At 39.0% G+C, this 24,939-nt stretch overlaps 3 protein-coding genes across 4 annotated transcripts; 1 reads left to right on the plus strand and 2 right to left on the minus strand.

The window, feature by feature from the left end:
- The first annotated feature begins 394 nt into the window (after positions 1-394).
- LOC149115899 (uncharacterized) lies at positions 395-2,596 on the plus strand. Its single transcript, XM_089285344.1, has 2 exons — positions 395-1,236; positions 1,539-2,596. Exons 1-2 carry the CDS (start codon positions 556-558, stop codon positions 2,049-2,051), a joined length of 1,194 nt encoding a protein of 397 aa, XP_089141470.1. The 5' UTR covers positions 395-555; the 3' UTR covers positions 2,052-2,596.
- A 917-nt stretch (positions 2,597-3,513) lies between these two features.
- On the minus strand, positions 3,514-14,005 carry LOC110045094 (GTP-binding protein 4-like). Its single transcript, XM_089285342.1, has 20 exons — positions 13,908-14,005; positions 13,777-13,835; positions 12,434-12,545; positions 11,728-11,831; positions 11,221-11,304; positions 10,778-10,830; positions 10,371-10,434; positions 9,845-9,881; positions 9,075-9,167; positions 8,876-8,938; positions 7,967-8,189; positions 7,243-7,439; positions 6,769-6,981; positions 6,365-6,430; positions 6,147-6,193; positions 5,632-5,725; positions 5,199-5,267; positions 4,951-5,079; positions 4,407-4,473; positions 3,514-3,688 (listed from the first exon to the last, which is right to left on the minus strand). Exons 1-20 carry the CDS (start codon positions 13,956-13,958, stop codon positions 3,603-3,605), a joined length of 1,911 nt encoding a protein of 636 aa, XP_089141468.1. The 5' UTR covers positions 13,959-14,005; the 3' UTR covers positions 3,514-3,602.
- A 2,114-nt stretch (positions 14,006-16,119) lies between these two features.
- Positions 16,120-24,627, minus strand: LOC110045090 (uncharacterized). 2 transcript variants are annotated; one of them, XM_089285346.1, is made up of 6 exons: positions 24,454-24,627; positions 20,331-20,522; positions 19,303-19,656; positions 18,182-18,376; positions 17,049-17,300; positions 16,120-16,583 (listed from the first exon to the last, which is right to left on the minus strand). In XM_089285346.1, exons 2-6 carry the CDS (start codon positions 20,518-20,520, stop codon positions 16,555-16,557), a joined length of 1,020 nt encoding a protein of 339 aa, XP_089141472.1. In that variant the 5' UTR covers positions 20,521-20,522; positions 24,454-24,627; the 3' UTR covers positions 16,120-16,554. The 2 variants fall into 2 exon arrangements, with proteins under 2 accessions (XP_089141472.1, XP_089141471.1); XM_089285345.1 differs by lacking the exon at positions 24,454-24,627 and adding an exon at positions 22,641-22,804.
- Positions 24,628-24,939: the final 312 nt, after the last annotated feature.

Genomic DNA, 24,939 nt, shown 5'->3' on the forward strand with positions numbered 1-24,939 from the left:
TTTCGTTCTTACGAAGTCCTTGAATGGTTTTACGATTCATCGGTTTATTGTATTCTAATTCCTGTCTAACTTCCGGCCTCGTTAATCTTTGATCAATTAAGTCCAAATGAGGTTTTACGTGTCGTGACATGCCCCAAGGACGCACATAAACATGAAAGGAGTCGAGGATACCAGATTTGCCCAGAACTCCAGGCTAAGTACCCTCAAAATGTAGAGAAAATAGGTTTTTAGGCATTAGTACGTACTAACGGTTTGAGCTTATTGGCAATTTATTAAGCGACACCGATTTCATTGTTTTGTACCGGACATTTGATTGGCTGGATTCGAAAATGTTGGAATCTTTTGTTTCAGTTTCTGCCTTCTGATTGGTTTTCATTGTCTGAGTGGCCCCGGTTTCAGTAAACGCACTGTATCGCTGGAATCTAACTCGGTGCTGTTTATCAACATTTCATGCTTCATTTGATAGCTCGACTGCCGGACAACAAAGCATTTTGTTAACCCTAACATATAGCTACCCATAACTCTCAATCCGAAACGTCGCAGGTCCTCCTTGTTATGAAGGCGAGGAAACTCAAGTGGTACAGTCCTTTGCTACTTCTTTTTGGAGCCATTTTAAGTTTTGCTGACCCTTTGACAGACATACTCACGCTGGTGAAATTTTACCTCGCGGATCAAAAGATATGGTTTGTCGTGGGGCTTACTTTTGTCATTTTGCCCTGTCTGGTGTTCCCAATAATATACACTGTCTTTAAGGATCGGGATCTATCACAATACAGCGATTCTAGAAAATGTGCGCAAGTTTTTCTTTGTGGTTTCCATCCGTTTTCGTGTGCTTTGGTGAGACTGCAGGGCTTTGTTTACTTCTTGAAGAAATGGCTGAGGAGCAGCGAAATCGTGCCTGCAGGCATCACCTTAGCGAACAGTGTTGATGCTGACGATCTTGTGACCCACATCGATTTTGCTGTGCTCTTTGAGTCAGTTGTAGAATCAGCCCCTCAGTTTATAATTCAGCTGTACGCCGCGAGTGTTCAAGAGGAACCGGTGGAGGTTATTCAAGTAATTTCCTTACCTGTCTCTTTCCTGAGTCTAACTTGGGCCTTCACAATCGCTGATGAGATCATCCACGAAGGACATATCATCCCCTTGAAGATAAGACACAAACTTGCGCTTTTTGTGACACATTCCTTTCTTTTGAGCAGTCGGTTGTTTGCTATCTGTTACTTCGCCGTCGGCTACTTAACAATTATTCCATGAAACCGCGTTGGATATGAAGTGATAAATAACCAACGAGCGCGTAGCGCGAGTTGGTTATGATCACTTCATATCCAACAAGGTCGAATGGAATAATTGTTTTAGTATATTCTTAATCGGGTTTTTGCCGCCGATTTTTATTTCAACAATTTTACAGAGCGGAAAATTTTTAAACTTGGCGCACTGTTTTCCATATAAGGTAAAACTCCGACTAATGGCTCATAGTCGGAGTTTTTGAGCCAATCAGAGAGCTAGAAATGCAATAGTCGGAGCTGAGAATATACTAAAAGTGGCTAGTTCTGGTCGTCTTGTCGTTTCACACTTTAGTGATTGTGGTGGCAGACAACATTCGGTATTGCCAAAAAGGCAGTTACTGGGTCCATTTCGGATTTGGATCAGTCTTCTTCGTCTGCGTCCACTGGCTAAGAGATGACCTCGCAGGACAGCAAGCTGAAGATGATGACTTCGACACAGAAAACAGGAAGAGCAGAGTATTAAGAATGCAGCTGTTTTCTAATGTACTGTTCGTCTTAGAAAACCTGATGATGATTATGCTGTTCTATTTTAGCGAACGGTCCAACACGTGGTACTCGTTACCAGTAACAGTCTGCGTGTGTTTGTTGGGTGTTATGGGAGCGGTGATCAGAATAACTCTCTTCAAATTTCTTCTCCTACTCAGTAACAGTGACAGATATAGTGACATTGAAAATGACAGTAACTGCAATGAAACTCCAGAGTTAAACAACGATGATAATTCGCCAGATGATGGGTGGTACGTGACACCAACAGTGTGGCTGTAGAATCTGGACCACATGGAAACCGGGGAGAGGGGAAATCAAGTTCTTGAAAGCCACGCGGGTACATTTTGTAAATTCTGTAAATGTACTATAAACATTTCGCAGGGAGTTACAATAATAGATGACTAGGCTCGTAAATAAATGATTTAGGAATAAATTCATTCAAGATTTTATACAGTTGGGATGGAAAGTGAACTTCGGGAATGTCAAATCAAAAACAACGAATTAAAACAAATATGCTCAAATGTTCCTTCAAATATTCAACTTTTGCTTGTTTGTGTATATCACTACTTTCTATTTCATGGATGACTAAGACTCGTTTGCATAAAAATGTAATGCGATTATTTTTGTAGCTTGCTTTCAGCAAAGCCATTCGTGGACAACGAAATGCCAACATTAAAATTGTTGTTGTTAGTCGAGTGGGACACGTTGCATGGCGTTTTTCTCAAATCTTCCAATGTATCTACCTCAAAATAACGGGAAATTAAGAGAACTCGTTCTGTTTACACATTCATGCAGAATAAAGTAGAGCTAAGTAGAATCTTGAAGAGTGACTTTTCGTAAATAGTAAAATATGACCCATTCAACTTTGTTTACTTTGCATTAGGGGATGCACGCCAGGGTTACGGTTGAAATCGAAGATAACATGTCGCGTAAATAACGATTGTGTTGTTTCTATCGTAAGTTCAAAATCTGCGGCGATAAAACACACTGAAATTATGACCGAATCGTACTAGAATTGCACCCAATTTACACGCGCGATTTGGAAATGCTAGCAAATTGAAGCCAAATACTTTCCTGAGTAGTGATTAGGGTTCTTAGGCAATGACGACAACGACGCCCAGCAAGAAATGATTTTTATTTTACTTTGGAATATCGCAATTATCTTGATCTGTAGAGTACTACGATTACTTAAAAAAAAAACCTGCGTTCAACTCCGAAAGGAAATACCAAAAATTAGCCGTCCTGGCTACCTTTCTAAATGATAACTCTCTTTGTTTGGTTACGTAAACCATATCGTTGCCATTGCCGTTAACGTTACCGTTGCCATTGCCGTCAACGCCATAGACTGTTCCCAGCCTCTCTATTTTACGCACGCGAAAGAAAAAGCGAGCGAAGCGAGTGCGAAGCACGCGGGGGTGGGGGTGGGGTTTGCGAGCGAAGCGAGCAAGAAGGCTCTATTATTCTCGGTCCCCACCCCCTACCCAGTCAAGTCTTCCGTTTTGCGCTGGCGTCCAGTTTTCTTGCGATTCTATCCGCGAGTACGATCAAATAAAAATACCAGAAAGTAGAGGGCTGTGAACAGTCTATCAGCGCGACCATTGCCGTTACTGTTAACGTAACCGTTACTGTTACCGTTACCATCGCAGTTTCTTGAGCCCCCTAAAGATGTTATAGCCCTATTATCACAATGCGCCGCATGGGGTTGTTCAAATATTTCCACTCCAAGCACCAGACCAACAACTTCGCCTGAACCACAAATTTTTATTTTTACGTAAAATTTGTCACAAGAACATGGTGTAGATTAATCTTGCGAGCACGTGCTATTCAAGGTTATCTTCTCTGGATTTTATTCATCTTTCGTTTACCGGCAAACATGTGTTTGGGCATTTTCGTGACGATCTTTCTGTCTGCTTCTCCTGTGAAATTAAAAATACAAAGATGACAGTCAATGCAATTTCAATATAATTTGCTTCAAATCGGAACTTGCTAAAGGATTTATCTAAGTTCCTCCTCTTACGCCAGGATGCCAAAACGCAACAAAGTTGTTTCGAAAGAAATAACGCTGCAGGTACAAAAGGGCAAAACTAACAAAATATGTCACAATTATTTACCAAAGTGGGGGTAAATATCGAACCACTTACACCGACAATGAGGTGAATACTTGTTTTAGTATATACCACACAAGCAGAATAACTAGCGGAAAAATAATCCTCTTCGAATCGAAGCCATTTTGTTTCTCTTCGGCTGCTAGGAGGTAAATAGTACTTCGCTAGTCATCTGCGAGTTAACCAATCAGAATGCGCGAAAAGCACTATTCACTTAACTTTTGTCTCTCATTGGTGATTATCGTTCTCAAGGTAAGACACATCGTTTTTGCCCCCAAAAATCATCAAAAGAACTTTTTTTTTTCAGGTAACTGGCACACAATTGGTCAAATCTGATGCCGAACATCCATCGGCGACAATTTTTATGTTTACTGGCAACAATTCCCCTGTCCTTGACAAGAACTTCAATGTCATTCTTTTCCAAGCATCATAGCATGTAAACTCTCAGCATGGACATGATTGTCAGATGAGCGCAGACAATAGCAATTATAATAGTTAAAAAAAAAAAAAAAAAAAAAAAACATCTTACCTGCTTTGCCCATGCGGTTGATGCCTCTCTGAACAACCTTGGACAGTTTCTTCGCTTTCTTCTTTTTCTGAGAAGCAAATGAAAAGCAGAAATGAATCGACTTAAAATTAAGCATGTATACAAATACCAACACTCCGAATACCAATTCGACCAGGATAGAGGAACCGAATGAAAAACAGCTCAGGCTGACGTGGCTTCCTCTCTAAATATTGTAATTTATTTTATTGACCAGAAGACACCTGTTGTACTGCTTCCAAAAATAAGTTCTAGAGCTGCTAAGTTTTATAATCAACACAAACACGCAGAGAGGCACCTGGCCGAAATAACTAATCTTCAAACCACCTTAATTCTAGACTACAAGCCCAGAATAAGGAGGAATGCATAACATTTTCCGCACTTAAAATCGAGTTCCGAGTTAGTAAGGATGATAGCTAAGTTGATATCTGCGACATTGCAACATACTGTAACTGAAGATAAAAGGCAAAATTGAACAACAGAGGTGAGTTAAAAAAATTGTTGGCACCCTGCTTTCCAATACACCCACCTCAGGAGAACCTATGCCTGACTGGTCACGTGGTGGCCGCGACAAGCTGCGCGCGCCGCTGCTCGTTGCTCTCTTTCTCTTCCGGCTCATTGGAGTCTGGGAACGGGCTCTTTTCGCTTCTTCGTCACCCTGAAAATAAGCCAGTCAAGACAATCATGATGTTCAATTCTTATAAGATTACTACACAGAAAAACAACAGAAGCAATAAACAAGCAAGCAAACAAACAAACAAGTGGAATAATACAGACCTCTTCAATGCCTTCCATTTCTTCTCCCAAATCTTCTGTCTGGTTTCTCCGGCTGCGCGCGGCTTGAGCCTAAAATTTGAGGAAACGTAAACAGTTTAAACAACTACAGGACATCTAAAGCGCTTTCCATTTACATGGAAATACAGGTGAGAAATTTCGTCAAGTGCAACAGTACTTCAGTTTTCAACAAACAAAATGAGACGGAAGGAGTGTGTAAAATTAGAATTGACAGCATTTGGAAATCTTTCAGTGGAAACGATAGTAATATTTCATTCCCCTGCGAAACAACTGCGCATTTTTATCAAGAAACACTAATTTCCCGCATATGCCAACAGGCCAGTCGCTTCTACTGTATTATCAGCCTTACTGTCAACAGCAAATAAGTAACACACCAAGCGAAGTTTGAACCGTATCAATTTTACTTGAAACTTACCTTCAGAAAAGTGGAACGCGGTAGCTTGGCCTTGTTGTTTCTTGGTTTCATCTCCCGATGCGCCTTCACAACAAGCTGCTTCTTTTCTCGGATTCTGGTGGAAACAATTTTCAAAGCACCACTTTCAAAACACGCTTAACCAAGCAATTTTAAAAATTTGAAACGTTAATCCTTAATCTTCAAGTTCGCCGTTTTCAATCCACCTCGGTCTTATCTAGCCCGGCAGCACTCCTTGTTGGAACCTTTTTCGTTGAATTTAGTCTTCAGTTTTAGTGTTTTCATAGGTACAGCTGTTTCAATGCAATTTAGTTATTAGCTTAGCCTTTTCCATCATCCTTGAAGTCCCAATTTTATTTGGTCCAGCACTCTAACTGAGTGTGCTCAAACAGCACTCACGGTTATTTCCTTCTTGATCAAACAAAGAAGTGAATTTTCCCGATAAAGTTTGGTCCAAATGACATTTCTCCTGTAAACTACATTAATTTTTTAATTCACAATAATCCTTAGGAACTTACTGCTCAGCTTTATTTCTGATGTCCTCCTCTTCGGAGTCTAATTCTTCCTACAAAGTATTAATTTAGTACAACACAAGGTGATAAGAATCGTTCACTTACATGTACCACAGCTTAAGAGAACACGAACTGTCTTATAGACAAACATGGCACAAGCACAGATCGGCAAGTATTCACGGGATAGCTACTTCATGTCAAATCACACAATCTGTGTCACTCACCGGCTCGGAGTCGTATAGCCCTGCAGCTTCACGTAACTCCTCTTCTTTCTCCAGCTCTTCCAGTCTCTGCAAAGAGCGAAAGTTAAAAGTCAAATCTATCGTAAAGACAAGCAAAATATTGACTTGCTTGGCTAAGTGACTGCAGTGTTAGTCTTGTGTTCTTCAAACCAATCACACTGCCACTAGCCGGGTTTGTCCTCGACATCCTACAGCTCGGTCCATAAAATAATTACCAGGAAAACAAACAAACAAACAAACAAAACAATACAAAACAAACACACTCGACCAACATTTTCCAATACTGTTGTCACGCTGGTTCAATGACATATTTTATCCACATCAACTATCAATGGAGATTATATTTTCTACCTTTGAAAAAACAACAATTCCCAATTGCGACCCACCTTCATGATGTCTGGATCAATGAAGTCAGCCACGTTCTTCCCGAGGTAGATTTCGGGTATAATGTCTTGCTTTTCGTCGTTCTTTGTCAAATCCCAATGTTGTCTCAGGTCCATGTAATAATCTTCACCCAGTTCATTTTCAAGATCCTTAGCCAGTTTTCTCTTGGGCTCGGCTCCCTCCACTGACATGGCTTGTCGCTTGTCTAACACAGCCTGTGTTAAAAAAAGGAAACAGAGATTAATGTACCTCATAGTTGAGATTTTAAAGGGAATGTTCTAATTGGAACAGAAACAAGATCTAGCACATTGTATTACTGTACAAGCAAGGTCGCTGCGGAGGCTATGATTCATTAAGAAAACCTTTAGGTAACTTTAGTACCAGAACGACTGATACAGTTAAATATGGTATTACTTAACAGTGATGCAGAGTCAATGTATTCATAAGTAAGTTCAGTTAGATTTATTTAACAGTACCTGAGGTATGCATGGTGGTCTCTCCTTCTGGTCTCGCAGTGTTGGCATGGCAACATGAAGTCTGTTCATGACATCCTTAGCTTTCTTGCTCTTCATTTTAACTTCAACTCTCTGAGCTAAAAGCTGATCACAGGCTTCAGTCTTGACAGTCATCACGCCTTCTTCACTGACTGTGCTCATCGGAAGAAGTGTTACTCCTAAATGCACGTGTACAATTAGATTGATCAACATTTTATTTGTGATATGTCTTGCAATTATGGATCAGGTATAGTGGTGGCCTCACGTTTAGTGCACTCAACCCCAGATCAAGCATTCTGGGACTGAGCCCTTGCCGGGGACATGGGTTACAGTATGTTCATGGGCAAGACACTTTACTCTCACAGTGCCTCTACCCATCCAGGTGTATAAATGGGTGCCAGCAAATTGAATGCTGCGGCTTTTTCCTTACTTTGGACTAGTATTCCATCCAGGGAGAAGCAGAAATACTCCTTGTCACTTCATGCCACAGAAAGTGAAGATAAGTGCCAGCCTGATGGGCCACTTGGCTAGTATGCAGACTTAATGGGTCCCTATGGATACCAGCTTTTGAGCTGAACTGGCTACCCTGTTTAAATAGAGTTTTACTTTATTTTACTTACATGTAATCTTCACTGTATGTCTTGCAATTAATTTATTCTCGGAACCAATGAATTCAATATACAGTGAGAATCAATCTTACACTTACCGTCTTGATCAAAAGCTTTGAGTAGCTCTCGCTTTTCTTCAGACAGTTCCTCAGGTCTTACCACATCTACTTTGTTCATCACAACAAGCAGTGGTTTGTTAGCAAAGAGAGGTTTGATGCCATTAAACAGCTCAATCTGTTCCTCAAGCGTGTGTCCACACTGCTCAGAAATATCCATGATGTAAAGAATGGCTGCTCTGAGATGTGCAAGAGCTGTGATGGCCTGCAGAAATTAAATTTCTTTACAGTTAGTAATTGCATTTAAACACCAAATTATAGCTACATCTGTACTGCAATTTAATGTAATTAATGGCACCAACACAGAAAAACTTAAGAGTAAATCACCTAGCCACTATTGCAAGGCTTGAAAAAAATGTCGTCCGGTTGTCCTGGACAAGTACATGTACATTTTCCTTCTGGGCAAGTAACATTTCATTCTCACTTAAGGGATCAGGCAAGTCGTCTGCCAACTAAATCATTAAAAAGAGCAGGCTAAAGACTTCCCAGGGTGAGCATTATTTGAGGGATACTTGTCCTAATGGCAAGCTGGAATTCAAGATTTTTTTTTCCAAGTCCTGTGTTGGTATAAAATTATTAATAATGTAAATGTAAGCTACAGAGGGGCAAGCTAACTTAAATCTTGAACATACAATGTATACAACAGTTGTAATCAGATCTCTCCTAGCATTATGGGCAGTTTAATACTTCCCAGAGAAAACAGTTCATAAAATCTATGGACACCTTCACAGCAGACACTCAACTCCACTTTACTTGCATACATATAAATGAGGTTCAATAGTAACTTTGCATACGGTTTAGTTCTGGGGCAATTTAATTCTGGGCAAGGACCAACAAGTATAGGGTCATTGTGGAAAAAGATGCAGTTTACACTACAGTTTATATTCTAACCTGCATTTCTATGGTATTTCGTTCTTCTAGTGAGTGATCAAGGATTCCTGGAGTGTCCACTACCTGCAAAGTACACAAAAAACTTTTGTTTTTAGTAATAGAAAAATAACATTTTAATGAAATTTACAGATATCATCAGTACGAGGAGAGGAAAAATAGCTGGCATCAATTTGGAAAGTTGATTCAGTTTTAAGCTGACCTGCCATCTGAGGTATTTGTAGTCCATGTGACCAACAAACAGAGACTTGGTTGTGAAAGCATATGGTTGGACCTCGACATCTGCTCTTGTCACCTTGTAAAATAAAATGCATATTAACTAATAACTCACAGTTCTCATTAATTTAGGGTGTAGAGGGCTACATGTACACGTAGTTATGAAATTAGGAGGCTCTGAACTGTTGTTTGCAATGCAAGATTCAATCATGTTCCAAAACCCTCTGTGTTTTCCCTAAGTTACATGTAACCTTTACAACTTACAGTAAACATGTATTATTTTGTGAAAAGTAGGCACCTCAAATATCGAAGTACTTAGCCATTTTCTTAGCCAGTGGGTGGCACTTAATGAGAACCTTATAATACATCAATACCTAAACAATATCACCAATCTACTAAGAAATGTATATTGTGATAGTCCTGATACATGCATACAGTGTTACTACATGTACAGCGTACATGTATAATGCTTAAGATGCAAATGTGTCACTGGTAATAGGCAACAACCCTTGCCTAGATTACTTGATGTTTGATTCCCTGAAACAATAAACTGCTGTACACTGTTGGTATGTTAATCAACAGCCATTTTTCAGCCACTGTATACTTGAAAGCTACTGTACTACACATACAGTGTATGTGTACCTATCACCGAAGCACTTTCCTCTGGGCATTGGTTAAAACAGTAAAGAGCTCCATAATATATAATATTGACTGATTATGTTTTTTTTTTCCATGTAGATGTCAAAAGAAACTTACCTTATTCATAAAACTTGATTTTCCAACATTTGGAAAGCTGAGGAACAATGACAAAAACAAAATAACAAAATATGCCACCAATCCTTTATAATGACCTATTTTACTGAATAAATTACTCAAAGTTTTTAACATGAACATGCTTATAGTGTTCTCTAGTATTAAGTGAGGTGTAACGTGATTACATTCAGTATATAACTTGGCACAGTGACACATGTAAATACACGTACAAGTACCTGCCTATAAAAACATCACTAAATTGTACATTTCATGCACGGTAATGTACAGTCACGTGATTAATTGACTGCTGGGCCTGTGTAAAGGGATCATTGATTTTTTTTTTTTTTTTTTTTTTCATGCTCTAAAGACTGTCCTTGTTATCATGTTTATCATGAACGAGACAAGTTGAAAAGAAAACTTCACCTGGTAGCATAATCCCTGTAACAACTCTGACATTATAAACATTAAAGAAACAACTACATGTAGTCAGGGACTCCAGCAGACCTTTTCAAACTATTCAAAGACTTACCCGCAAACGAGAAGAGTTCTTGTGTTCGGATCTATAGAAGGAAGCCTTGCCACATGCTGACGAACTGTGGATGTAGCAAAGTACATTTAATTACAGTAGCAGTTATATGCAAATAAAAAAAAATTATTAAAATAAATATTTAAATATTACTACAAGAACATACTTGCAGGGGTTTCTTTATCTTCTTCATAAGAATTTTTTACTACTAACAGTGTCCATGATCAAAACTGGGCAGGCCAAATCATTATCACAGCTGGTCAATTTTCCATGTTGCTAGCCCTCTCATTGAAACCCCTGTTAATTACTTGTGATGATCAATACACATACATGTAACAATTGAATCTAAACTTTCTGCTATACAATAATACCTTACAGTAATTTAAAATTTTACTTTGCGACTGTCTCACCTTGTTCTAAGTATTGCAAACTCTGATTTTGCCTTTTCATTATTGTACACATTCTGAAAGAATTGACAGATGATTATGTATTCATATGTACGCTCTACATGACTGTATATCTCTATGTTAATTAACATGACTTGTGCATTGTACATTTAGTTGTAATTATAATATTATGCCTACACGGGACTATGCAGCATTTGTTATCCAAATGACATGTGTACTGTAGTAAGACGGATCAACAGTACTGTATCTACATGTAAATGTGTAGATCCTTGGAAACAGTATTTCGTCAATTAAGTGTCTTGAGTGTGTACATGTAGGTACATGTACATATAAGTCTTCCAAAGACCAGAGTCTGCGATACAGTGAAATAACAAGGAATGTCAACGTATAAGATTAACAAGGACCAATACAGTCAGTATGCACACGTACATGTGGTTTGTACATACCTCCCTAGAGCTGCTCGTTTTAACTGTTTACATCTGTACAATGAGTCACCATACTTCATGAGCCTCACATAATCCTTTGCAACACTGTGAAAACATATGTATACATGAACATGTAGTCGATTCATCAAATTGTACTCTACAATGTACAGTCTACATGTTACAATGACATCCTGTACATTCATGCAAGCAAGTTTCAACCAACTCTCTGAAAACAGACAACTTCCTAATGTGGACATATTGTACAGGCAGTTGGCAGGGTGATCCTGGCTGAATTTCACTTGTTTCTCAAATTACCCAAAAAGCTCCTAAAGGTAGACACACCTCTAAAGCAGGAAACAAGGTGAAGAATTAAGTGATATTTTGTAGAGGTGCCTTTACTTGCACTTTTAAGTAAATTCTAAGGCAAGAGATTTATGGAAATGTCCATCAGGCTGCACTGGCTGCAAAGTACATATATTATACATGTACACTATGTAAACAACATAATTTTGTAAACAGTGACCTTACTTGTCAATCAAATGCCTCGCAGTGTTAATTTGCCCTAAGGCCAGCTTATAATGATCCTTATCATAGAGCACATTCATCAAATCAGCATAGAATGGATGGATATCCTGGGGAAAACAATTTCCAAAAAAATCAACCTTACAAAAAAAAATTCAGTTCTAAAACATCGGTTACTGCTGTTTTCTTGCCTGGGAACATGTATTGTTATAAAAGATATTGTACACAGTGCAGTACCATAAGTTACCTAAATAATGGAAAAAACATTAAAGGGACTCGTTACTGAGAGTATTTTAGCTGCTTACTTTGGTTACAATTGTAGCTGTGAGCTCTAAACTTCAAATTGTCAGAGCAACAGTCTCATGTATCTGGGTAAAATCATGGCCACATAATAAACAAAGAAGGATGATATCTGAGCATGAATTATAAAATTAGTGAAATTGAAATAAACTGAGATAAACTGAGCTAAACTTGAAAATGTTGACCTGACATTTTTCAAGTTTGCTTAAATACAATCTATTTTAATTGTCTCCAATTTTGCTCATCCATGCCTGTTTTTTGGCCTGGTGTGTTTCTTTTACTGTATGTCTTCTACAGTTTTATACCATTAATGTGATATTTAATGTGTTTATTCCACGACCAGTTCATCAACTCTTATTTTGCCTAAAATTACATGACCTGACCCGCTAAATCTTGAAATCATACACTGTACCTCCAGCCTTGGGAAATCTGTGATAATCTGAGTCAGTTTGTCATGATAATTCTGTTGAGTGAATTTGATCTTCCGCATGTAAAAACCACGAATCCGGCTTATCTTGTAGTGTCTGGTGAAAAGAAAGAACTTCAAGTCAGTCTAAATCAAAGTTAGATAAGACTACATAATATACTGTACATGGTTTCTGTATTTCTTCATGGGTTTCAGTATGGGCAAAACTTCTTTTCAGTGTTTGGAAACAGGGTCGGGCATGGCTACCTGTGTGTGATATCCTACATCGAACATTTTACAGTGTACATACTCTATGCAACAAAGAAAGAACACCCATGCAGTGACAGTCTAGTTCCTCCTAGAGGCAAAGATCCTTGTGGTTTCCACCAAGAATCAGGACCCCAAGAAGGCGACCATGTTCAGAGACAATTCTTGGCTTTCGACACAATACAGAGTTAAAATTGAATCAGATGCAAGTGATGGTAACCGAAAACATGCGTGGCGAGAGAAAGCGAAAGTAGTATACAAGTATACAAGTAGGAACAGGAAAGAAAATGAGTATTCTTTACATCTGCATGTACAGTCTTTCAGCACCTTTAATGCAAAAGCAAGCCAATTAGTTTGTCATGACAGCTTATCACAACCTTACCACAAAAGCAAACTGAAACTACAGCTCCATGGTAATAGATGTCCAACAGTAGCAATTAAATGAAAGAATGAAAGATGCGAATGCAGCAATAACACTACTGGAAAAATGACCTGAAAAAATTTCAGGCTCTGAGCTGTATTCGAACCAACGACCTTTGCGTTACCGGTGCAATGCTCTATCAACTGCGCTATCAAAGCCACATGAGAGCAGTCGTGTGGCTCTCATTTGGCTTTGATAGCTCAGTTGGTAGAGCATCGCACCGGTAACGCAAAGGTCGTGGGTTCGAATCCCGTTCAGAGCCTGAAATTTTTTCAGGTCATTTTTCCAGTAGTATTATGGCTGCATTCGCATCTTTCATTCTTTCATGAAACTACAGTACTGTTGGGACACAGGCAATTGTTAACGTCGATTAATTTTCCAGTTGGCTTCCTATACAGATTATCAATAAGTATATGACAGTATGACTAAAGATCTACATTTCGTACGTGTCGACTCGATATATAAATCGAAAGCCCTCAACGTTTGATGATGTAACGTTAAGCTTACATTAATTACTATTATATTTTAGTTTGTTCTTATATATTCCTAAGATAATACTCGTATTGCACAATCATATAGTTACCCTAGTAGTCACAATCGTATAGATTCTCACGACTTGTAACCGAAGAGTACAAACAGCTGAGTCAAATAAACAACTTACCGATGAATTACCGTCGGAGTTTTCCGTTGAGTTCTCGAAAGAACGATGTCGACAAAGTCCTGAAGCAGCGATCACTTTCATTAGTACCTTATAAACACTAACAGCTGATAAAATTCTCTTTTGATCCTCACCTTTGCCGAAGGCACAACCGTAATCTTCTTGAAGTTGTAGTGCGCCGCCATGATGGAATCGGACGCACGTGAAAAGAAAGAGTTTGAACACGTTGCGTAATATAACCGCTGACCAAAAGGCCTGAAAAAGCAGTTCTGTAGGTTTGCAGTTCGTACACATTCTGAACGAAGTCGATTAGTATGAAGACATGATTGATCATCACAGTGTATACACACAACTTAAGCAGTTGTGAAATTAAAGCCTGAAAAAAAAATTCAGACCTGAACGGGATTCGGAGGCCCATGACCTCTGCGTTACCGGTGCAGTGTCCTACCATCTGAGCTATCAAGCCATCTGGGAGCTGGTCACTCAGTTGTGAGTTCATAATATACCCGTAGATGGTGAAGAATACAAGTGACTGATATGAAATTATATCACATATTTGGACTGTGGAGAAAGATATAAGACATGATTGATCATCGCAGTTATGTACACAACTTAAAGCAGTTGTGAAATTAAGAAGAATACAAAAGCAGAAACCGACACAACGTAGGATAATTTTTTGAAGGTGTACTATATTTCGGCTGAAAAAAAATTCAGGCCTGGAGTCGATTAGTTTCTGGCTACATTCTATTCTTTATTCTCCATCCTCTAAACCCTTCAGCAGCTCTTCAACTGGTGTGTGATTTATTTCTGTGTATTACCGTCTGTTCTCATCCTGTAACGCGTAAATTTGTTCAGCTTATCATTTAGTGTTCTTTTTTTGATCATGTGTTCTGATCACCTGTTTCAGTTCGCCTCAACGTGAAGATTCCATGCATCTTGACCTTTGAGCTGGTACTATTTTACTCGAAAACCTAGTTGAAGAGGCGCTGCAAATTAACTAACTCTAAACTAAAAATACTGGCACCTTGCAAAGCTTGACGTCGGGTGCAACTTAGGGTGGTCGGAGGAAGGAAAGGTTTGGGGTAATGTCAATGGTCTGCATGATTTTTTTTTTCAGGCACTAGAAATCTAAAACTCTATCCCGCCTTCATCGTCGACTTGATCAACAAAATAGAAGAATCAGAATAAAATATTTTCAATTTCATCGGGATAGTCTCAGAGCCCACCAATATTAGACTAAGTTTGGTTTAGGATAGGTCACTCAGTAAGGAGCGAAACCTTTATCTTTATTAGTTTGCATCTTTTAATATGCAAATTTTCTCAGCTTACGCCATTTTTACTAGTAATTAGTTACTTATTAAATTTAAAATTTAGTTGTTAGTTCTGTTCGCAACGGTCACTTCTGAAGATGTATGTATAATTTTTAAAAACTGATTGTAACCAGGTGTTTTATGATAAATATAAAAATGTTACACCAGTTAAGAAAGGCTCTTAAAAATCTTTAAAATCTAACATTTCAGCTATTGACATAAGCCTTCTTCAGGGATAATAAAAAAAAAATGAAGTGACAAATTTATTTAAGATCGCGTAGTTGCTAATAAAAACCAAATATATCAGGAAATTAGTTCTATTAGCAACTACGCGACTAGTTAGAACTAAACTTGACACTTCATTATATTTTTATTACCCTTAAAGAAGGCTTATCTTAATAGCCGAAACGTTGGGTTTTAAAGATTTTTAATAGCTTTTCTCGACCAGTGTAACATTTTTATATTTATCAGAAATAAATTTTGTTTTCCAACAATGCGTATTATTGTCATGTTTATCACCAAAGTTTGTATGTTTTTTTCCTGTTAAGGCAAGAATGCGTTTAATCTGCGCCCAGAGATGCATATTCGTTGAGATATTTGGCCACACATTCACGGTTCCGGTGGTCTTTCAATGTCTACTGTAAAACTAAATGGAACTCAAATAATCCCCTGCACCTTAAAATTTTAGTTGCTCGTGGTGACTCAAGAAAGTGAAGTGATCGATCTACCTCACGATGTAAACGGTGCCTGAAGTCTAATGAACGTCGTCTATTATCACACCAAACTTGGGCGGCTGGAAGTCTACGGGGATGGCGAAGCTGGGGCACCACGCCTGTAACTTCTGACTCCGTCAATTTTTATCTCTCGCCCCCAATTTTTGCGCGGCTAGTCTTTCCTCATTCTCCCCTTCCAACGAAACGTTTGCTATGCAGCTTAATCAGGTGCATTTAAAGGTAGTCAAAGCTTAATAAGCCATATGAAAGCAGCTGCTAGAAGTTCTAAACGCATGTCTATCAACTATTATAACCCAACAAAATTCAAAATTCTAGTATTTTTTATTATCATAATTGTTTTATTAACTTGAGCTTAATTCCAAGCAAATTGAGAAGTATCAGAACTCTGCAGAACTTAAGGTATAATGAGAATTTTAAATTAAATCGTCGAAAGAAAGCACTTTCTAGTTGCACTCCAGTGCCTTCTTTTTTTAAAAAATTTCCTATTTGCCTTCACAAACATCAAACAGAAATGACTAGATATTTCATTCCGTATCCCAATCAGCTCGAGTCTTACATCAGATGCCCTATAAAATTTGTCTCTGCGTTCTACCTCTACTTTGTTTTTTCTACAAGTATCTTTCAGATCTCTGTGTCTCTAGCTGAACAAATATGTAGCAAACTTTTGTCCTTAAAGAGCCCTTCGGATACAGTTCCATTCCCGGCCATACAAGGTTTCGAGAGAGTTCCCATTGCTTTCACAATATCACACAGCAACTTTTCCCGCCTGAAATAAATGAAACGGCATACTTTAGCAGGAGTTGTAAAGCTTTACGAACGTCCACTTAAGACCAAAAATATGGAGTGGAAAGACAAAACGATTAAAAAGCGATTTAAAGTTTTAATATAAGCTTACAGCTGCCTGTAAAGGTCTGCATTAACACGCCTTCCAGTCATTTTACATAGAAATAGCTCATAAGGCCATTTATCAGTCATGTCTTTACCTTTATGTAAGAAATTCAACTTGGGAAAAAACGAATACCTATCGTATCAAGCAGTCTTGCTTTGTTTAGCAATTCTCTACGACAGACCGCAAATAAGTTCCTATGTTTTGTACATTTAAACGTACTTCATTCAAGAACGCGAGAGCCTGGGAGAATGTGTGAATATATGGGTGGGACTGGAGGGAGTCACGAACGCCACGCTTCGCATTTCCCGCTCACTTACCGATCCGTTTAACTTAGTACCTTACCTCCGCCAACTCCTGCGGGTTTCACATTTTCAGGGAACTGTCCTCGAACATTCCCTGGTGGTTGATAACGTGCGACAACAAACTGCGCCCCACTTGAACTAACGGCTTTCCCGGCTCCCATTTCTTTGGAATTCTGCCAGACAATCTGCGTAAAATGACCGGTAGTAGAGGAAAATCCAGGGTTGCTATAGTTGTATTTATCGTGCTCCTCATACCACATGTCTGTCACTTTTCTCCCTGTAAGTTGTGCCCCTACGAAGATAACAAAGGGAATCGAAAATCTGTTTAATTTTACAATGACTTAATCTCGAGCCTAGATCTCCCACAGCCAAGGAAAAGGGAGGTTCAAACAGACTGAGATCTACGTACGAGAAAAATAATAACTCGGATAAACTATATTTGTTAACAGTCCTTTGAAGAAAAGCAAGTCTTTTTATTGGAAGTAATGACTTAATTATACAGCAAATTAATCCAAGGAGATCTGAAATAATGTGATCGAAGCGTGATCAAAGCCAGTTTTAAAGCGGTAGCCAGTTTGGCTATATAGCGTCTCGACGCGGTCAAGTAGTGGTTATACAACATGTAGTGTAACTCTCAACTTACACTAAAAAGAAATTTTTGAATAACCGTCATTTAGATTCGTAGCCAGCATAGCTAGCGAGATTTCCCTAACGAATCGAATGTCAAGCAAGAAATTCTACCATCTACGCAGGATATTCGATTGTAAAAGAATTGTTCTCGTAGTTTTAGTAGCGCCAGCCTCCTAAACAATATAAGAGGAAGTGTCGTTTAATTTGAGCTAAAAATATCCCTGACAAGTTACGTGACAATATCAGGAGTGATAGGCTGGTGACAATATATAAGCTGGCCCAGAAAATATATTTAAGTTAAGATTGCCGAACTTCTTGCTTATAATGATATCCCAAGGTTATAATGTATTATTTAAAATGTTTAAAAAAAGTCAGACCCCCCTCACCTTTTTAATGACACGTTCTCAAAGCCAGGCCTTAATTTTCTTGTAGTCCGAAGTAAGGTTAACATTCCAAACTTCAGCGTGGATTGTGAAGTCGCGGTAACTTATAACCCAATATAAGCTTATAACCTTCAAGAATACCTCACTACCGTGTTCTTACCGGACATATAAGCGATGTTCTCTCCGTAGTCGTTGGAGCTGCTGGGCTGTATAGTGTTCCTACTCGCCAAGTCTTCTGCCCAGCTTTGAGCTTCTGACGCCAGTTTGGAATTCCACTTGAGAGAAGTCGCACCGTGTTGAGCGCGGATCTCGTTGTGTGACTTGAGCATTTCATTTTTGAATTCTCTGGCACTCTCTAATTTGTTAAAAAAAAAAGAGAAAAAAAAAAGGGAAAACAGAACTGAAGGTAAATAAAAATGTTTCACGTTAGTTGGTAAGTTTATATTTTCACCCGTGTCAATTCAAACAACTATTGGGCAGGGGGGATGGCCTAATGGTCAGTGCGCAAGAATCGATCCGGAGCGAGCGGTCCTGGTTCGAGCCCTTGCCGAGGACAATGTGTTGTGTTCTTTGACAACAGGCTTCGTTAAAAAGTAACAAACTACCGAAACCAATCTTTTCCTTCGTTTTGAAATTGCTTAGCTTTTATTTTTGGCTGCAAACTTCTAGTTGAAAGTAGTTCAATCAATCAAAACAAAATTTTCTTCAGTCAGTCCGGCACTCAAAAAACCAAAACCGTGGATTGGGTCAACGGCTAACGTATAACACCTTTTCCCCACTTGTTAACTTTTCTTCTCCGTACTTAGGCTAGGGCTGTCCATCGCCGACATTACGAAAACAGAAAGCGCAAGGATAACCTAATAAAGACGTATTTACGCTTTTGCAGCGGTTAAAACGGAAGAAATTACGTTTAGAAACACCTTTTGTCCTGATAAGCGTCTGTGCTTTTTAGCGGGAAAATCCCATCTTACGTTGCTGCGAGGTTGACTGCGAGATACTGGGTACCCTATTTGCTACGATTTGCCACTATTTGCCACTATTCGCCACTATTCGAGACTGTTCGCGACTATTCGAGACTATTCGCACTATTCGCTATTCGGGACTATTCGCTGTTTACTATTCGCAACTATTCGCTATTAGCTATTCGGGTTTTCCAGACACCCAATTGGGCATGTGATTACGTCATCTGTTTGGTTTGCGCGATAGACATGTCGTAAATTAGCGCTCTACTAAGACCAAGCCAAAAAAAAAGTCGTTGTTATTCATGCAATTCAAACTTACGTGGCTTGTCTTTATCTCCACCGGTTTTGACAGTCACGTGCACGTTCCCATGACCCGTCGGCTTACCACGTGGCTGTTCCGTTTGTTTACCAGCGTCCTTGGATATTTTCGACCCCTTCGGTTTGACATTTTCTGGGAAGCGCCCAAGCACATTCCCTGCAGGGGAGTAACGTGCGACCACGAATTGTGTCCCATTAGCGTTGCTAGCTTTGGCGACACCCATCTCCTGGGAGCCTATCCAGACAACCTGAGTGAAGTGGCCAGTCCCTGAAGAAAATCCCGGGTTGCCAAAACTGTAGTCTTTGATCTCCTCATACCACATGTCCACCGCCCTTTGACCTGTCATTTCATATCCTTTGGATGAAACGAAGAAATTGACAGAGGTGTTACGCTTTCCAAGAAAGAGGTCTGTTTTGACCTGGTTTACTAAGTCAGGTGAAGGGTCTTTGTTTCGAGTAACTTGGTAGCGTGTGTGTGCGCCTTATACAAGTTTTCAACCTCGTTCCCAGGGGAAAAGCCTTGGAAACGAGGTTGAAAAGTCTTACCTCTTTCACTGTCAAGGATCCGCCAAGTGCAACATTAAACAAAAGAATATATCAAATGTTTCAATAAGCATTTTGTCCTCAATAGCTTTTATCTGAATGGTTACATCTCAAAGGTTTCATCCAGAAGTTTGCTCAACAGCTTAGTAAGATAAGATTTCACCCATAAACTCAAATTTTAGAACCATTCTGTACTGTAAATACTGATAAGACAGGATAATTAATACCGCTCGATAGCCTTCATTTAAATGGCATACCTAGGGGTTCGTCCACGAACTTGGTTTACAGATAATTCATCGGCCACGTAGAAAGCAAGAGGACTCAAATGGCGCCAAAAAGTAGCGTACAATTATAATTGCTGAAACTTTCATCATTTGAATTGCAGCCGTTAACAAGGAAACAATGCTTCCTAAAAACGTTCAAGACTTACCAATTCTAAATAACTGGCAAAACCTGAATTGAAAAATAAAAGCTTGGATAATATACCTGAAGCATATGCAAGGTTTTCTCCATCATCCCCACTGTAGTGCTGAAGGCGGTTTAGCTTCACTAGCTGCTTGGCCCATTTTTCTGCGTCCGAAGCCAGTTTTGAGGACCATTTTAACGGCGGTGCTCCGTGCTGGGCTCGGTACTTATTGTGGGCGCTTAAGCACTCGTTTTGAAATTGATTCGGCATGGCTGCAAAGATTGGACGGAACAAGATAAGTTCAGTTATCAGAGACTGGTTTCAGATTAACACGCGTTATGGTCTAACGCGAAGAAGAACATAAATCTCGACGGAGCTGGAAACATCTGCCATAGAATGCATGATCGTGTCCAGCTACAAACGAGTGTAACCGTACTTACGGAGTGGCACTGACAAATAATGATAAAACAGCGTTAATTGTAACAAAAGCGCGCAATCGAATTTGTTGATCGTACTAAATTCTGTATTTCTCTCATATGTTCCAATTTACTAGAAAAGAAAAAGTACGAGAAAAGTTAAGAGTTTTGATAACGAATCCGAGTCACCACTAATCGACTTCCTTTCAAAACATGCGAAAACGTTGCCCAATCTAGCTATGAATAACTGCGCACAAAAATACGGTGATTTGCAGCGGTGTCCAAACGCACACTTCAATGTTTCTGTTTCCGGCCGCGATCGTTTGCTTCTGTTGTTACGGCGCAGTATTGCGGCTGTGTTTCTGTAAGGTTCATAAAGATTTAACTCTTTGATTTCAAGGGTATAACATGATGGGTTTTCACCTAATCGCTTCTCGTGCGGAGTACTACAAGCTCGAATTCAAATTCAAGATCCAAATCAAGTATGATGCAATAAGCGCGTTCATTGAGGGTCCCCGCTTGAAAATGCTTTCTGTTCCTTGAAAAGTCTGCTATTTATGAATAACGGTTTCCAGGTAACTGTTATCTGTCAGATGTACCGCTCAATTCCGACGACAAACCCCCACTCACCCTCCCCTCCCCCCTCACCACAGGGAAGGTAAGCAGTCCTCCTAAACACGGAAAAAGTCTATTAGCGCTTCTTTGGATATAGCACTAAGTGAAGAGTATTTTCTCATAATAAGCCTCCTACAGTACCAGTTACTGTCTAGACTTAATTTTCATACGATATCCTTACAGTATATTCAGAGATTTCCGTTGTTATTCGACGAATGTTGAGCTTATTGTAGCTGTAGCATGTCTAGAACCAAGCAGTATAACAAAAGCTGTTTGTTTTGTTTTATTTATTTATATATTTCTTTTTTTTTTTTTCTCTCGGACATAAAATGTTAAATTTAGGTATGCTCAATTTTGAAATGCAGAACCCATTACTCAGGCCTTCACACAAACGGGCCCGATTACCCCTGTACCTGAAATAACTTTCTAAAATTACTACTGTTTAAATACGTGTTCCGCGATACTCAGAAACTGCATTGAACTTATGACCTAAAAAAAAATTATCAGAAAAAAAAAAAAAATTTTTGCCGGAAACCTATCTCGGCCTGCGCGTTCCCCGTTCTCTGTCTTGAACCAATCAATATACTCAGTGATTCTATCCCTAGCTTCTACCGAACCAAACGATGGGACATGATCACAAGAAAGCGCGGACATAGAGAATATACGAACCCAAAGTTACGGAAGTGAGCACAATCTCATGAGCCATGCGTGGCAGTTTTGTCTCGTAAACGGGACAAATTAGTGGCGCAATATATATTCCTCCCAAATAGCCCATTTATCATCCTGGTCATGCATTTATAGCGGCTGTCATGTCCCTAGTAGTCTATTCACAGTCCTCAGTTCTATTTTTGTCCTATGATTGTCGCCTGCTATGTAACTTATTTTCAAAGATTATCAGGCAAATTATCAATGTATCAGGGCGAGGTAAATATACAGACTGAGAAAATAAACAACGGGCCAAGACTTCAGGAGGTTGATTATTTTACTTTCCACAAACAAGAAATACCAATAACTGCTAATTTGCATGAGATGTTTTGGGTTTTTATTACCATGGCCGTGAGATTGTGAACCTCCGCCGAGATCTGGCGATATTCCAGGCTTAGAAACCTTCGTGGGAAATTGATCGAAAGTGATTCAAGGTCATTCAAAGAGTTCTATTTCCCTGGGAATTACTCAGTGATTTGACGCGCAAACCGCTCAGGAAACTATTCGCGATTCGCTTTGGAATTCGTTTGGTCATGCATGTAAGAGCGGAAGGCAAGATGAAGTACAATATCGTTGCATAATCCTTGAAGGAATCTTGTTTAACGACGAATTGAGTACAAGCTATATCATGACCAAATGTATTCTCATTCTTACCTCGTTTGAATTTGGAGCTAGATGTCCTACCGTGTTCTGGTAAACCCTTCTGATGCTGTTTCAAGCCGTTTGGGAACGATACTCAATCTATTTATCTATTTTTAGGCGTCTCGCCTCCTAATAAATATTAAATACCCAAACAGTTTTAGCCCGTTACAGGCAAAACCGGAAAGGGACTTTTGAGCGTTCATCACGTCACGCCGTCACGTGTGTCACGCGAGTCTCTTTGGCCTTCACGTTTGTCGATTCTTTGTCTTTTCAAGCGAACATTCGGCCTCTAGACGACATAAACAGCCCACAAATTTTTTGTAATTTGTAAATTTATAAGGAAATGTCAGCATTCACCGAAGAAAGAACTACCCCGGAAGTGTGCAAAAAGCGAAAAACACACGTCAGAAGTTTCAGTTTCCTGTTTCTGCGCGTGACAGATCAGTCGGCGAGATTATTGTATTGCACTGAAAAAAACTCATTTTCATTTGACATTATTAAATAAAAGAACTTAAAAAAAGGCTACTTTTAGAGATTTCGACGTCCAATAACTGGTCTTCTCGCAATCAACACTGCAGGATCCCGTGACATTCGTGTGATACTGGCGCGCACTTGATCTCCAATTCGTTTCGTTTATTTAGAAAATATTTGAAAAAATACAAATAAAATACCTGAAAATTGACGAGCGGTTTTAGTTTTACAACAGCCTTCATGAGGAAACCTTTTCCTAGGTTATTAACTATATAAAGTTTTCAAAGCGAACGACCGAAAAATTAGTCAGCGCTTCATAGCACTCTCGAAGGAAAATAATGACTGATTGATCAACATTTTGCATGTGTGATTCGATTAAAAACTGACGACTGGATAGTTTTCAAATGGGATAAAAAGGGGATAAAAATGGGATTAAGGCTTATGAAACGACGAATGCGCATGCTATTGAATCTCGATGAACAAGAGTAGACATGTCTTACGTGGGAAGAAAAAAAAATTGTTGTGTTGACTTGTTTTTGTTCCACCAAACAAACAATCTCCCGCGTCAATGTGAAGGCACAGGGTCAAAGTTTTTGACCTTTAGATTGATGCTGTTCGAACTTTAATTCATTCAGTCTTAAGAGTCTTCAAACTTTATTCTAATAAAGTTCCTTATTGTTAAGTTTAAAGGCACTTCTAACAGATAATCAGATTTCTTTTGTCGAAGATTATTATTAATATTAGCCTCCCGTTGCACGCCCCAGCGAGCGGAAAACTGAGAAGCTTGAGATTGATTTACACTGTAAAATCGATAATTGTGTATATTTTTACATTATTCCACACGTAGTATGTTGTGTATAAACTCGCAGAGAAATTTTTGTCCTAAATTGAAACAGTACTGCTATACCATTTATCATATATTTCATATTATCATAATGTAACGGCGGTTGACTGAAATGAAATTCGGTCATTTCATTTTGTCAATAGAATTCTGATATGCGACCCAGGCATATCATAAAGCTATTTTCAGGACATTGAGTTCTTTAAGAATACTGCATGAATCGGAAAGCAGTAAGATGTAATGACAAGCAGTGCACAATTGCGCTTTTATTCGCCAAATAAATGAAAGAAACGTTTTATAAAATAAATTGTTTGTAACTGGTCGTCACCAAGTTGTTCCACGCAAGAGCGCTGTTTAGAATATAAATTTGCTGGGACAAATATATAAATAAAGCTCTATACAATGAATAGTATCTTTTCAATATTATAGTTCCCGAAATTTCCTGCCGAGAGCTCAAGATTTCGTGAAATGAACAAATTACAACGTGCCACTGAAACAATGTAAACAACTTACCTAAAAACGCAAAGTTCCAAACGATCTCAAGACTTCGTCTTTTTAGTACGCGGAGACTGTCCCTGCCTCGGATACTGGGTTTAAATTTTGCTCCACTGCACTGAGGTCTGTTTTGATAAATCTGCTTATAAACCGAATCACGAGGATTTTCAGTCGATTAAGACTTGGCAGCTAATAATGAAACATAGGCACGCAAGACGTGCAAGAGTTATTTTTTTCTGTGAAGTTTTGGAGATAGAAGCATTCATGGTACAGTAATGATTTGGTTAATTCGACAAGTTTTTTTGGTTGCGATGTTACATCGGTCATGGTAAGATAGCTAAATAGTAAGCCATAAAATGTTTGACTGAACAAACTACAGTAATCTGACACGTCTCCAGATTAATGTAGTTATCATCTTATTTTCTAACGGGCAATTTGATTCGCTCTTTGATACAACCCGCACTCTGATTGGTGTGACACCCGCACATGCATAACTCCCTCGCT

This window comes from Orbicella faveolata, unplaced genomic scaffold (genome assembly GCF_042242905.1).
Source record: "Orbicella faveolata isolate gen_17 unplaced genomic scaffold, um_ofav_v1 contig_13, whole genome shotgun sequence".
In the NCBI taxonomy this organism is placed as follows: domain Eukaryota; kingdom Metazoa; phylum Cnidaria; class Anthozoa; order Scleractinia; family Merulinidae; genus Orbicella; species Orbicella faveolata.